This window comes from Periplaneta americana, chromosome 16 (genome assembly GCF_040183065.1).
Source record: "Periplaneta americana isolate PAMFEO1 chromosome 16, P.americana_PAMFEO1_priV1, whole genome shotgun sequence".
In the NCBI taxonomy this organism is placed as follows: domain Eukaryota; kingdom Metazoa; phylum Arthropoda; class Insecta; order Blattodea; family Blattidae; genus Periplaneta; species Periplaneta americana.
The window spans coordinates 177121440-177137337 of record NC_091132.1 but is presented as its reverse complement, the minus strand read 5'-3'; the positions used below and the strand labels follow the sequence as shown (position 1 = coordinate 177137337).

At 33.0% G+C, this 15898-nt stretch overlaps 2 protein-coding genes across 2 annotated transcripts in view; both read right to left on the bottom strand.

Annotated features, from left to right (window-relative positions):
• LOC138692063 (zinc finger protein 664-like) overlaps positions 1–15898 on the bottom strand; it is a 36729-nt gene that overhangs the window by 12745 nt on the left and 8086 nt on the right. The gene's annotated exons all lie outside the window — the stretch shown is intronic.
• LOC138692065 (uncharacterized) overlaps positions 1–15898 on the bottom strand; it is a 25759-nt gene extending 9861 nt beyond the window's left edge. Inside the window, exons 1-3 of the mRNA XM_069814947.1 lie at positions 15762–15898; positions 9369–9466; positions 2636–2773 (exon numbers count right to left, since the gene is read on the bottom strand). Coding sequence (XP_069671048.1) covers positions 2636–2773; positions 9369–9461 — 231 coding nt within the window. The 5' untranslated portion in view covers positions 9462–9466; positions 15762–15898. The remainder of the gene's footprint in view (positions 1–2635; positions 2774–9368; positions 9467–15761) is intronic.

Genomic DNA, 15898 nt, shown 5'->3' with positions numbered 1-15898 from the left:
GTGTGTACTGTAGTTTCATGACAACATTTGTATTTTGCTTCAGCGATATTTGTTTAAATGCGAGAGCAGTAGCAGAGATACTTACTACTGACGTTAAAAAGGAAGGAAAATAGAAAATATGGAGTCTAAACTACAGCATGGCTAAAGAGAAGATCGCATTTAGGATGTTCTGCAAACTTACTGAAAGAGATAGTTGCAGAAGATCCCAAACGTGATCACAATCATTTAATAATGACTTTGGAACAGTTCTATTTTTTTTTGCTTATTTTTAAAGTCTGTGTCATTTAAATGCCACAAACACGTTTACGTATATATATCCCACTTCATTTCGTAAATCAATCAACAGATCAGGACGTGTTTAACCTCGAAACTACAAGTTTCATTTCGCGAAAAGTTGGAAGCAGCTGAAACTTTACAGTGTTGTAACTCAGTCTCGCCATTACATTTACGTAGGCTATGCGCATTCAAATAAGAACCAGTTACAAAACCTATGGTCGGTTTTTCCAAGTAATGTTAGAAAATTTACCCACTGTTAAACTCTAAACAGTTTGTTAATTAATAAAATTGTATGTTTTCAACACCAGTTTGGTTAAACAGATTGTTAACAGTTTGCTAATTGCAAATGTAGGATTTCGGGCAATTAACTCGTTTAACAATTAGTTAAATATGGCCGATGTCTCCACAGCTATTCCAACAGAAGTTGCGAAATTAATATTTTGTGTCTCTCTGTAGGGAATGTTTAGCCTATGACTGGTAATATAACATTTAAAAAATACTTTGGACTGTTTAAATACATCATTGTTATTTTATTTCTTTCGTATTTCGTATCCATAATAGCAATGAGGAAATATAACCTTACTATGTAATTGAGCGGTTTGCCGGAAAAAGGGCGTATACGTCAATATGACGAATTGAGATACATGCAATCTAAGACTTTAAAACGCACCTGAATAAAATGTTATACACGCACACAGTCCTGTCCTGCAGGTATGTACAGTACAATCAAAACAAAATTTCGCTACGAATTATTCACTACATTTTAAACCGTTTTCCCGAAGAAGGGCGTATAGGTCTATCCACCTTTTTTCTGGCAAACCTGTCAATTATTATTCAGCACGTCACCTACAACTTTCATTTGTCAACTGTTTGTTTATGGAGCGTGGCCTACTATAACAGGTTGTCATTTTATGCAAGTTTCATGACTCACTCTATAATATAGAATTTAAATATTAATTTTAGCCAATCACAAATTGTCTAACATGTGTAGAATCATTACCAACTGCTGTTGAGTAGTTAAAATAGTGCTAACAGACGTTATAGTTACGTGTTGGTTATCTTAAACAAAATTATGTTGAACAAATGGAAAATACATTAATAAAGCGTTAAAAATAAACAGACTGTTAATTTAACATTCGTTAATCAAAATTAAACATCACTTGGACAAACTGGCCACTAGTGTCGTGGTATAAACTAGCATTAAGTAATAAAGTAAATAGGTAACTATTTAAAGAGGTAAGTATTTAAATAAAGAAACATTTAAATAAATAAATATTTAAATAAGTACACATTTAAATAAATAAATCTTTAAGTAAATAAAGAAAGAAATAATTTAAGTTAAAATACGAAGGGGATCCAGGAAATAACGACCGTTTTGTTGTAATAATTAAAAAATATATATTTATTTGAAAAAACAAAGTCTGTTACATAACTGAAGCTTCCTTTACTTCTCTACATAACCACCACCTACATTTAAACATTTGTCGTATCTGTTCACTAGCTTTAGAATTCCCGTGTTATACTCCTCTGCCGCCAGTTCATTAAGCCAGGTGTTCACTGTCTTCTTCAACTCTTCATCACTTCCAAAACGCGTACCACCCAGAAAGTCTTTCAGCTTAGTGAAAAGGTGAAAATCGCTAGGAGCAAGGTCTGGACTATAGGGCGGATGATCAAAGATTTCCCAACCGAATTGATCTCACATTTCTTTCATTCAATACAGTATCACCATACACTTCTTTCAATTGCCGGTAAATTTCTGCAGGTTTCAAATGTCGGGCATTCATATATCGACTCACACTCCTCACCTCACAGTCGGCGGGATTATCAAACACGTCGTTCATTTTGAAGTAACACAAAATGCACAATGGCGACTTGTTGCAACCAGTACTCACAACATTATGAGAACACATGTTAAGGAAGCCAGTTGACCTTCAAACAAGGAAGGGGAGTCATCTGCGCGGCGGGTATGCGCGAACGGTCGTTATTTCCTGGATCCCCTTCGTAACTGTTTGCTTGTAAATTCTATGCCAATGCATCTAACAAGTGTAAGCACTTACTATGCAGTAAATTATAGTAACAACAATTTATGTTCGGCAGAAAATGAACTAAAAGAAGATAAGGCAAAAATTATCAGTGGTGATGTAAAAACTAAAGTTAATATAATGTAGTTAACATTCAGCATTGCAGTCTCAACGACAATAAACATGGTGGAAATGATTTACGAGTGACTACAGGATGAAGAAATTGAAAGAATGAGAGCAACAATTCTATTCCCTGGTCCCTGAATGTAGCAGCCGTATCAGTCAGTAAATAACAGAGAGAGAACTACCGACCAACACACTTCATCAACTGCACTCACCTCAGCTTCACTCTTCACGATAGGCAAGTCAAATGCTACGGCAGTTTCCGCTAATGGCATCTCTGATTTCACTTCGTACCTGTCGTCCATACATTCCATCTTTATTTCAGCGACGTGTAAATGTATTAAATTTCCTCCCTGCAAAATAATTAGGGAAAATATCATACAAAGATGTTCACGAACACTCCGGCAATCAGAGTATCCAGTCTTAAACTCGTACAAAGAGCTCTGTCAGTGTGCAAGATTTAAACCCTGAATACCTCCGTTCAGTCAGGATGGATGTAACACTTGGGCAGCATGTTACTTGCAACCTTTTTCCACAGAGGTATTCAACTATTGAAAAGGAAAACACTCAAGAATATATTTATTAAAGAATTTAGTGACTTGCGTTTCTCAAAATTATTTAAGATGTGCCTACTTTTCGTTCTTTCAGTCGATAATTAGGTATGCCTTAATTTTCGGGGGAAATGGTAGCAAAATTGGGAGTGTCTTGATTTTGCAAAAGAAAGCCATTAGAATTCTATCACAGTCTACTATATACAGTCGCGAAGCTTGAGGTGTTTTTTTTTGCAAATCTCGTGATAAAGCGCTCCAAGCGGTTAGCAACTAGAAACAATAGACTGTCCATGGTCGACTTTGGACTGTGTCGTATTCTATCGAGTGCTAGCTCGTTGCGTATTTCACATTGATGCTTGTGAAATGTTCGTTATTGGTTGTAATGAAAATGTTAAATGGCTAAAATATAATAATTGGAATAATAACATGGGACAAGGAGGAGACGTTTGTAGTGCTATAAATTGTAGCAACAGTAAGAGAAAGAGGCCAGAGTTATCCTTTATCCGATTTCCGAAAGATTCAGAAAGGTTCCTGGGTTTCCACAAGAATGCTGTGCAGAAACAAAACTGTTAATTTGAAGTTCTTTGTGACTGTTAAAATACATTATATCCTAAAATTTCACAATGAAATGTTTCAGTCTAACCGAAAGGACATTAGATACGGTTAAAGTTCTGTCACTTAGGCTGTTAAATTTCCAGAGAAATAAAGGTTAGGTCTATTTTTTTTCAGAGGATATATTTTTAATCGTAGCTATTAATTTTGTTATTATTTTTATGTGATATTTTACTAAAGATGTAGAAAAATTGAGTTTGTTTTAATTAAATTTATTGATCACGTTTTATTTTCAATTCTGGTGGGATTATTATTGCTTAGGCCTACTTTTTTCTTCAAAGGATATGTTTTTAATTATAGCTGTTAATTTTGTTGTTATTTTTATTTGTTGCTTTACTAGAGACGTAGAAAAAGTATGTTACAATAAAATGTATTGATCACGTTTTATTTCCAATTCTGGTGTGATTATTATTGCTTAACCTCATCCCACTTTGTTAACTACGTAAGCCTACACTACAAGTACCGGTACACGTAAGTTACCCCATTAATTCATATTTCCATTATTATTGTTGTAAAGGGAAATGCAAATTAATATTTATTGGTTTCATAGTTAATTATCGCTATAATCTTGAATGAGTGAAGCTATTATAGTAAATTTCAGTTCGTTTTGCACAAACAAAATTTATATTAACTTATTTCTTGCAGGTATCTTCGAGTTTATGTTGGAATTTGAAATACTTCATTAAAATAATAAATTAACTTTATGCATTTAATATTTCAATAATGGAAGGAAGGTGTTAATTTTTCCAAAAGAACACGACAACGAAAGTGTAACATATTTTGTCGGCAGATAGGAGAGAGATCTGCATTGATGAGGCGATAGTAGCGATCCTAGTAGTGGGCAACTATCCATGTTTGCATTTTTACTACTTATTGAGCTTCGCGACTGTATATAGTAGACTGTGATTCTATGTCAATCAAATTATCTTGAACATCGTCGACCTCTTTTCAAACAATCACAGATATTAAATGTCATAAATTTATATATATATACGACCTAGTCCTTTACACCCGACAAAATATAGACAGTTACTCATTAATAGCCAATATACATCATCATGAAATTAGAAATAGCGAACAAAGTATTCCATACTGTAGATTACATAAAACTAGCCATGGGGATGAAATTATATAATAAGCTTACCAGTCAATATAATAAGTTACCAACCAATAGTTTCAAAGCTAGATTTTATAATTGGCTTTTAATTAATGCTTTCTACTCTGTAGATGAGTTTCTTAACATAAATTCATACGAAATTGTTTTTAATAAATAAAGTTATTTACATTAGTTCAATTATTACATAAGAGTGAAGTGTTTTAATTAATTTTATGCTCGACCATGTCGAAATGTAGTAAGTAAATACCAGGTAGCAGTCCTTTAATGCATGTCATTAAAGTACACCTACTCATTAAAGTACAGGTGTTCAGCCAATGACAAATCAGCTTACAGGTGTTCAGGCAATGACAAGTCAGCTTTGTACCGTTATAAAACCGCAAGTATCGATTATTCTCGGATATGCACTCGAAAGAGAATTAGCGAAAAGTCACGGATGCTGGAAATACAATACTGTCGCAGAAGGTTATGTTCTGTTACTATAATAATTAGCGTTAATTCTAAATAATATTCAAATGAATGCAATTTGTCATCTCGTTTTTCAATGTCGACTTCAATAATCAAAGTTATATCAAGTTTAACGGGATTACATCAAGGTCAATGACATTATTGTTTCTCGGAAAAAAAAAATTACTTTCGCGTCTGCGCACATCTCACAATTCACGACCTAGAACAAGGTCACTTCCGATCTTATCAGATACAAATAAAATGTATACATCTCAATAATTTCAAGTTAGAAATATGGTCGAGCATAAAAAAAAGCCGTATGAAACTCGCCTATAATGGTAATTAAGACGCTCGTATGAAAATTATTAAACTCGCTTGCGCTTGTTTCATAAACACCCATACTCGCTTCTTAATTACTATCATTATAATAATAAAAATGATTTATTTTAGCTGGCAGAGCTAAGGCCGTAAGGCCTTCTCTTCTACTCAACCAGCAAAAGTGTATATTATAGGCTCGTTGTATAATGTGCTATTCTGTCATGGGGATGAAACTATATACTAAGCTTCCCAGTCAATATTATAAGTTACCAACCAATAGTTTCAAAGCTAGATTTTATAATTGGCTTTTAATTAATCCGTTCTACTCTGTAGATGAGTTTCTTAACATAAATTCATACGAAATTGTTTTTTAATAAATAAAGTTATTTAGATTAGTTACAATTATTACATAAGAGTGAAGTGTTTTCATTAATTTTAGAGTTTCAAAATATTTTGTGTTTTCATTCTTATTACTGGTTTCAATTATATGTGTATTTTCAAATGCATGTTTTTTTGTGATGAAGCATATCGCTGTATGTTTAACGGCTTAATAAATTGAATTGAAATGAATTATTATGGCAGACTAGAGAGTATAAATTTTCTCTGAGCAGATTATTGGGTCTTTTGCTGCAGACTTTGAGAACACACACTGCAGTCTAGAGGGCTAAAACAGACACGAGGGATTCAGTCCACTCTTTTTTTCTGTTAATCGCTTTCAACTCTAAGCAACCTTGACAGAAAATTCTAACATCGTTTCTTACCAAGATTCCGCCACTGAATTTATAATCCTGGAAATGCTCTTGGCCTAAGTCATTACTCCTGGAAATGCATTTTAACCAGACATTCTGAATCTTCTAACCTCACTTACAGAATCCTTTTTTATGTCTGTTACATTGCAATGGCTTCACGTATTAAATGCGAGTATCCCAAATGCGGATATACGAGTAATTACCCCACACAATGTTTCTTCAAAATACCGGGAGATAGTTAAAACGTTTGTGTTTTCATTTACAATATAAAGCAATGTTATCACTCGAAACTAATTTCATATACAGCCATTCCAGTCAAATTGGGAATTCTAATGAAAAAGAAGTCTTTTCCAGAAATGTTTGTTTATTATTTGTGTAAAACAGAGATAATGGTCTAAGTTTAAATATTAAATGTTTTATTTTCAAAAGGAAAATATTTCCCAAGTTTTATGGGCAACAAATCTAAGTGATCTTGGGTAGGTAATGGGTACTTTTTGTTTCCCTAAAGTTTGCAGCACTTACACATTGACAGATCAGCTGTTATTGAATGTTTTTCAAGGAGCTATTGTTGAAGAAATATTTTGAGAGCCTGAACTGATAATTTCAGAGGTCCAGGATAAAGTATTTTCTTTTCTCTGTACTTTATTCTATCTGCCATTTATTTTAAGTAGATTGGGTTAATAATAATTAGCAAGTTTACAGTTCAAGTAAATACCATGTCTTAGAAATGTCACAGTTCTTTTGAAACTGGGAAAATGAAGGATATAAACTCATCTGTAACATCCGTGACATGAAAGAAACGGCTATAAAATATTTAGCGATTATGTTTTTGTGAACTAACTGGATGCCAAGAGATTTGCATTGCTTTCACATGGACACTATATGAATGGATCTATTTTTGTTTGAGGCAAATGTGTGAAGTGAGTTCACAAATCTTGTAACATCCGTGACAGAACCTTTTCTTTATTTTCTGCAATAATAATAAATTTTATTCAGACACTTTTGTTCTGTAAATGATACTGATCTTCTAAATTGATTCTAATAATAAAAGTAGAATGAAGTCATTCCATTTTCATTATATAGAGTTTGAAAATAGCAAAAATGTGACATCCCTGACAACTGAAATTGCTGTACATTGATAGATTTTCCTAACCACGTGCATCACAAATCATTTATGTTATCAGACACTAATATATATATATATTCATTTAATTACGTACATAAACTTACATAAACATACTTTTGTTATTTTTGAGCACAGGATCAAGAAATCTTTTCTATATTACAATAAAATAGCAAACAGTTCATTCCAATAAAGATCTTTGTTTGTACGTTTATGTAAAAATAAAATATTGTTACTAAATAAATCTGAGATATTCTAACATAACAGATTTGGTTGGCCGTGTCTAAATGATTTCAAACTTCACAGCCCATTTGCTACTTTTACTTTTTGGGATATCATGTTCTGAAAGTGACTCAAGATTTTTTTAGAAAAAAAATGTATTGGCTCAAGATTTTTTAGGTAGAAGAAAAAGTAAAAATTGTAATAGGAATGGTTACATTTCAGGTTTGATCTAAATAGTGAATATAACGGGGAAGTGCAGAGAAGTATTTTGAAATGTCCACCAACAGAAATGCATACAGAGTGTTAGTTGGGAGACCAGAGAGAAAAATACCTTTGGGGAGGCCGAGACGTAAATGGGAGGATAATATTAAATGGATTTGAAGGAGGTGGGATATGATGCTAGAGACTGGATTGATATTGCTGACAGGGACTGACAGCGGGCTAATGTGAGGGCAGCAATGAACCTCCAGATTCCTTAAAAGCCAGAAGTAAGTATATACTGACTTTTAAATGATCAAGAAGGCTATAGAAATAAGTAAATATTCGCATTACGTAGAATGCTTTTATTCTTACGAAAATGAGTATGTTCTAATGGTTACAAGTAATACAGTCACAGGAAGTGCTCAAAATCATAAGTACAAACCTTGAGAAAGTACTTAAGCTTTATTGTTACTATCCATTGGATGATAAGAATAAAAATGAGTAAACAGTATATATTAGACTTATTTTAGTAAATACTCTTGTTAGTAAGAATAAAAGCATTTGAGAACATACTCATTTTTGATTGCAAATTCCTAACATGAAAGCATAGTAGAATATACTCAAGTGTACAGAATACATACTCATATTTGTTAAGAATAAAAGCTAGTATATTCACATTTTATAAGTTCTTTCTCATGCTATACTGAGTATGGTTTTTAGTAAGCTCAGTTCAGAGTATCTGTTGATCTGTGTTCAGTTTAAAGTTAAACTGAAAAAATTGCAGAATTTATGAACGTTGTAGTGCCTCATGGAAAAATATAGAAAAATACGTGACCATGTGGATCCAAACAAATTCACAAACCTTTAACTTTTCACAAAAGGAAATGTAAACTGGTTAAACACGTAAATGTTCTTCGTAAAAAAAGATCTATATAAAAATATGAAAGACTATGAAATGATAAGGTTAGATTGTATTGTTATTTATAATTAACAATTACAGTTTATTTTGTAAAATTGCAATGTGGTCAATGGGGATATATAACACGAGTATATACTAACGTTTAAATGATTAAGAAGGCTGTTGAAATGAGTATATATTCGCGTTAGGTAGAATGCTTTTATTCTTACAAAAATGAGTATGTTCTAGTGGGTAGGAGTATATAGTCACAGAAAGCGCTCATACTCCAAAGTACAAACCTTGAGAAGGTACCTGAGTTTTACTCTCACTACCCATTACGTCTCGACTAGTCTTATATAAGGACAGCTGGTTTGAGTCTTGATGGGAGGAGAAATTACTTCAAAACATATCGGCCAGTGTATGATACACAACATTCTGAGGAATTAGAGGACATACAATATGTCGCGAAAACTGCTTCCACGGATCAGCTATCAAGGCTAGTGAGATAATGATAACCATACTAAACCCCTGTACAGGTAGGATGATCGTGCACCTCTGTTGACGCATGTGACGCGAGGACAGCAATCGTGTAGTCAGTTTTGGCTCTGTATGAACAGACGCATCTAGAATTGTTATAGGATACTTTTTGCATCATAAGCTATTTTGTTAAAAACGAACCATTAAGAAAATAAATATAATTGCTCTCAATATACCTCAGATGAAGGCTTCTTATCTTCAATATCCGCGATACCACTTGTCTGTATAGCCAGTGGGTCGCACTCAGGTTCCATCTTGATCACGTCCATTACGACTGGAAAAGGAAATTAAGAAACTTAAATTTACATCCAGAATGTCAGCTATCTGGGTAGACTTACTGGCTTGGTAAATAATTCGGCATCTGCTTTGTATGTGCATTTCTGAAAGCGCGTGCGAACACACACAAAAATTAACACAAGGGTTAAGGATGTTTGAGAATAAGGTGCTTAGGAAAATATTTGGGGCTAAGAGGGATGAAGTTACAGGAGAATGGTTAAAGTCGCACAATGCAGAACTGCAATACTCGGTCACAATATGATAACACGCTAGAAATACCACTCCACACATCATCTCTTTATTTTTCATCTTTCACTGTTGCTACTTCTCGTCACTGGAATTCTCTGCCGCACTTTAATTTGCTTTAAATATAAATTAGAAAAATATCTTATGATGAGTTGCCAGACCTAACGCGTTGCAAATATTTAATGGAATGTGTTCCACTGTATTTATTTTTATTTTCTTTTTTGTTTCTTATTTTTATTGTGTAATCATGTAAATCGTGTTTATTTATCACACTTAACGGCAATATGTATCCCACTGTGTTGTTTTTTTATTATTAATCTATTTTTTGTGTACAATTTATTCAATTGTCGGTTTCTGGTTTAATTATGTAAATCCTACTTAATTGTAATCTAATACTAATATGTATACTAATGTGTTTATTGTTATTTTTACTGTGTACATTATTTTTATTGAATTATCGGCTTCTGTTTTTATGTCATTCGTATTTGATTCCAACAACATTAATACGTACTTCACACTGTATTTATTTTTATTTTATGAGGTAAATTTTTATATAACTACCTCTTTTGATCTCATTATGTACCTAAATTGTATCAGCATGTAATTAATTAATTCTGATCCAGTTTTATTTTCAACTATGAAAGCAGGTTTTAATCCGGGTTGAGTGTAAGAGAACACCTTACGGCCTTAACTCTACCAGGTTAAATAAAGCCATTATTATTATTATTATTATTATTATTATTATTATTATTATTATTATTATTATTATTAATTTTATTCTTCACATAACATAATTAGGAACATTAAATCCAGACGTTTGAGATGGGCAGGGCATGTAGCACGTATGAGCGAATCCAGAAATGCATATAGAGTGTTAGTTGGGAGACCAGCAGGAAAAAAGACCTTAGGGAATGCGGAGCCGTAGATGGGAGGATAATATTAAAATGGATTTGTGGGAGGTGGGATAAGATGGTAGAGACTGGATTAATCTTGCTCAGGATAGGGACCAATGGTAGGCTTATGTGAGAGCAGGGATGAACCTCCTGGTTCCTTAAAAGCCAATAGGCAAGTAATTATGGAGTGTGACTATTGCGCGGTTTTTTTAAATAAGGGCTCTTGGTTATAGGGTAGTTTTATAAGAACACAGTGTTTCGCTTTTTATTTGTAGGAAGTGAAGGGAACATGTTTTTTTTATTAGTAATTTATTATAATTTATAGGTTTGAATTCGGCGGGCGTTGTGAAGATTGGTGGCCCTTTTTCAGTGGGGGTTGTTGTGATTGCTTGGTGGGTGGAGGAGTTCGAGTGATCGATCGACTGCAGTATTGAAGAATGTGTCTTTTGTCTCGACTTCAGTCGAACTGGATCGTGTCTTGTGCGCGAGTACTTAATTAATTATCCTGTGTTATCTGGTAGTTGTGCGTGTGGCAATTTTTGGGATATTTTGAAAGCAGATTGGAAGAGAAAGTGTTTCAAGTGTCAAACATTAATTAGCGGTTTCAATGGGGTGATTGGTTGCTGGATGGTAGAGTTCGATTGATCGATCGATCGATTGCAATATTCGAGGCTCTGTCTTTTGTTTTTTTTTTTTTTTGGATCTAGGATGGTAGTGGATACACGTCTGATGTGGTGTCAGCGTGGTTGTACATCTTGCAGATACGAACGTTCGATTTGGTTAAAGTAGATTTTTTATTAACCAAGTTCTACTAAGAAATGCGTGAGTTCTTAATTAATCATGTGATAGTTGTGCGTGTAAAAATAGTGTGGTCATTTTCAAAGCAGACTGGGAGAACCTATAGTCACATCACGTCCAATTGGTAAGTTGCAGAGCTTATTATATTCGCTGGTAATAATGGATTTTCAACTTTTTTTTTTTAACTTTCATTTTCGCCTTATTTAACGTCGTAACCACCTATAATAATGTGTTCTTAGGTTAGGTAGGTTGGGTTGTAGTTCTTTTCCGACAAATGAAAATATTTCTATCGTTTTTACGACGCTAAAGTACGGCGAAAATGGAAGTTTGGAAAAAAATTTAAAAAATAATCGAACTCTATAAGTATCTCAATTTTTAATTTGTAAACGTCAATAACCTTACTCAGATGAAACTATTCTACCTAGTTTTTGCTATACTCTACACATAATTACCCATTTTATTTCCACAGGAAACTTCATAATCTTTTCCATTCTATGCCCCAATATTATTTATGCCAAGAAATAAACCTTTAAGCTTACTTAAAAAATTGTTGATATCTTTTCTCTACATATTAAAGAGAATTTAATTAACGGTAAGATTATACAAACAATTTTATGCTCGACCATGCCGAAATGTAGTAATAATACACCTAGTAGTAGCCCTTTAACGCACCTCATTAAAGTACACCTATTCATTATAGTTCAGTTGCTCAGCCAATGACAAATCACCATTGTAGCATTATAAAACCGCAAGTATCGCTTATTCTCGGATATGCAATCGAAAGACAACTAGCGAAACGTCACGGAGGCTGGAAATCCAATACTGTCGCACAAGGTTATGTTCTGTTACTATAATAATTAGCGTTAATTGTAAATAATATTCAAATAAATTAAATTTGTCATCTCGTTTTTCAATTCTAAATCAATTTCCAGGTTATATCAAGATTAATGTTCATGTTATTCTCTAGAGTATATATCAAGGTCGATGATATTCGTTCCTCGGAAAAAATCAATACTTTCGCATCTGCGCAAATCTTACAATTTAGAAGATCAGTTCCGCTCTTCACTTACATAACCATAACATGAATACTTATGAATAATTTCAAGTTAGAAATATGGTCGAGCATAAAAAGTCGTATGAAACTTGCCTATAATAGTAATTAAGACGCTCGTATGAAAATTATGAAACTCGCTTGCGCTCGTTTCATGAACAAACATACTCGCGTCTTAATTACTACAATAATAGGCTCGTTGCATAATGAACTATTAAATTCCGTAAAAAAATATATAATATTTAAATAAATAAATGCGTAACTGTCTACTTTACGTATACTACTAATAACAGAAATGTTGAATTATACTTAGGCTATTACAGTTTATGGAGGTCTCTTTCCAGTTTTTTGGGGAAACATGTAGTTCCCTTTGAGTAGACGTTTGAAGCTTTTCAAAGCCAATAATGGTTGCCATTCATGTCCATAACCATACCACAGGCAATTATCAATTCGATTACCATATAGATAATCCATGAAAACGGGAATTCAAAACGATCTGATTATCAAGGTCGATACACGTAAAAAGGGGATCGAATCGAATTCAATACTGACTGAGTTGCATGAAAACGGGTATCGTATTAAGAAAGATCTCAATAAGCTATACATGTGAACGTTTGGCATTTGTTTGATCTGTCAGTTGTTTTATAAACAGAGCGGGCAATCATATATGTTGAAAAGGCATGTTGTAATACATAATGTTTTGTTTTTTCCTGAAAACCAATATTGCCATTCTTCATTAACGCCAGAATATTAAGTTTTCATGCGCCTCATTAAGAGAACGCAGCATTGTTTATAGCTAAAGCCTGCAGAGTGACCAACATGCTAACATTTAACAAACATAACTATTTTCGAAACTTCAATTTCCGTAGTCAATTCGTTTTCAATACGTATCGAAAACTGCATGAAAACAGGGATGGCAGAATCGTATTCAATACCGGTACGGTAAATGTATCGAAATCGATTTGAATACTACACGAAAACGTAGTAGATCTCTGAGAAAAATGTGCTTTGTTATGATTATACACTATACATTCTTTTTTATATAGTTCCAAAAACAGCTTCATTCATCGCATCTTGCCAATATATATTCATTATTACGTCAATTACTGAATTCTGGGAATTGTTCCCTGGAGTTTCATGGATCATATCAGGCGATCATTTGAAAATGGTGTCCGTGAACTAGGCATTTGCCGAGAAATGTGTCATCTAGACATTATCTCCCAACCTACAATATATGATAGTATAAGTTCAAAAATTTTGTGCAGAGAGTTAGCCAACAGTTTCGTATAGCCTACTACACAACACTCCATCAATACTGATTTCTTTTGGAAGTAATATCTTCAGAACAACTTGTGGGGCGTTCCAAGATACTATCCTTTACCGCCAGAGCGCTAGTCGTTTAACTTCGTCATTTACTTTCTAATAATATAAATAAAAACAACTAACAATAGGTACCGTTATCCTAGTCATGATAACCTCATAAAATACCAGTTGAATCTACTAAGTTAAGTAGAATATTTAAGAACTTGAAATAAAATTATTTGGTCCAGGAGCATCTATATTTGGCGCAAGCATAATAAGTTGAATACGTTTCTTCATTGCAACTGTATTTAAATCACGAAAACCCAATAATTTTGGTCCAGGAAGCATAAACTATGGTGCAAACATAGTTCCCTTAACTTGTTCAATTGCTCGTATATGTAAATAACTAAAATATACGATAATTTCATACAGGGATATGCGTTTAAGATGTTTCTGAATAACTCGATAAATCATTATAAACCAATGTAAATAGAGAGTATGTTGTATATGAATATACGCTATAAGCCTACATATCTTTTGCCCCCACTGGGCATCATCGTTACGTAAGAAAATGATAAAAGAATGAAAAACGATATGGCTAATGAAGATTTTAAGAAATAGACGAAGGTGCATCGTTCTTAATGATTTTCAGACAAAAAATAATAAAACATCCATAAAATGGAAATTGCAAACCCGCGAGTATGCAATAAACACAAATTAATAAGAGCAAATTATAAAAATTATTTATCTTATGCAATAATTGAAGTCTTGAATGTAAGTTTCCATCCACGTAACAGGTCATACGAAATTGAATTCATTTTATAAAAATCTTTAATATCTCTTCATTAACGTTAAGCCATTAACTTTATATATATATATATATATATATATATATATATATATATATATATATACACTAAAAATTGATCTAATAACACACCTATTTAATGTCATATCTTCTTAATGTAATATAGTTACAATGTTATGATTTTCATCTTTAACAAACACGTATTTGACAATGAATTTTCGATTCTAGCCTATTTAATTTAATTACTTAACTTTATTAATTCTTTCTTAGATTGAAGAGCATCACCGGTCATAATGTACGTTCAAACTTATGCCGTTAATTAACATCAAAAGACAACCTAACATAGAAACATATCATGTCATAAACGACAACCACAACAACTTTGGTGAATGTAGAGTATCCAACGCCCACTGAACGAATATTTCACTTTTATCATTGCCAATGTTGCGCTGTAATCGTATATGTAAGGTAGGCTATAACAAAAACCTAAACTAACCAAACTAACCTGTCAAAGCAACAAGTTATACTAAATATGTGTAAAATTGGCCTATGTCTCTATAGTGGGCGAGACATAAGTAACATTGACCAGTATCTCTTCACATAATATATCATATAGATTGCAATTTTATTAATTTATTAGTGAAGACTTGCACTTTCATATATGTACATGCATTGTAATCACACGTGTGATTTTAATCAATTGACAGTAAGGATATATTTATACAAGAAAAGAGATACTGATGTCCTAAATTATGTTGTTTTTTATTATGTTTTATGCTCATTAATGTATATTGTATTTTGATTGTAGAGACATATGTACCTATTAGGGATGATATTGCTGCATAAAAAGTTGTATCTGATGATGTCGGCATGACGGACGAAAACGTTAATACAGTATTAAATTATGTAATATAAGGACTTGTACCTTACACATATCGAAAGTAAAGTCATTGACTGAAAATAAACATTTCGTATTACTTAAATGAGGGCCTAAATATATGTCTTGTACCAAGCCATTATACAAAAATGTGCAATGGGTGAAATCAATTCCTTTACTACAGTATAAGCCGATGTGAGCACAATGGCGAGTTGGATTGAAAGCCACGTAGATGTGTGGATACCGTCTCGTTACTCGTAAATTTGTGTGGAATGCAAAGTAAGAATGTATGTGAATGAAAAATTAATATTTATATACCTGTTTTGCTGCCACTCCTAAGCTTTACTCGTGTCCAACATAAAACAGAATAACTAGACTTAATCCAGCAATTTTATGTAAATTCCAGCAATAATAAGGAATGCCGAATTGCCGTGATCACTGTTCAGTTCACGTAG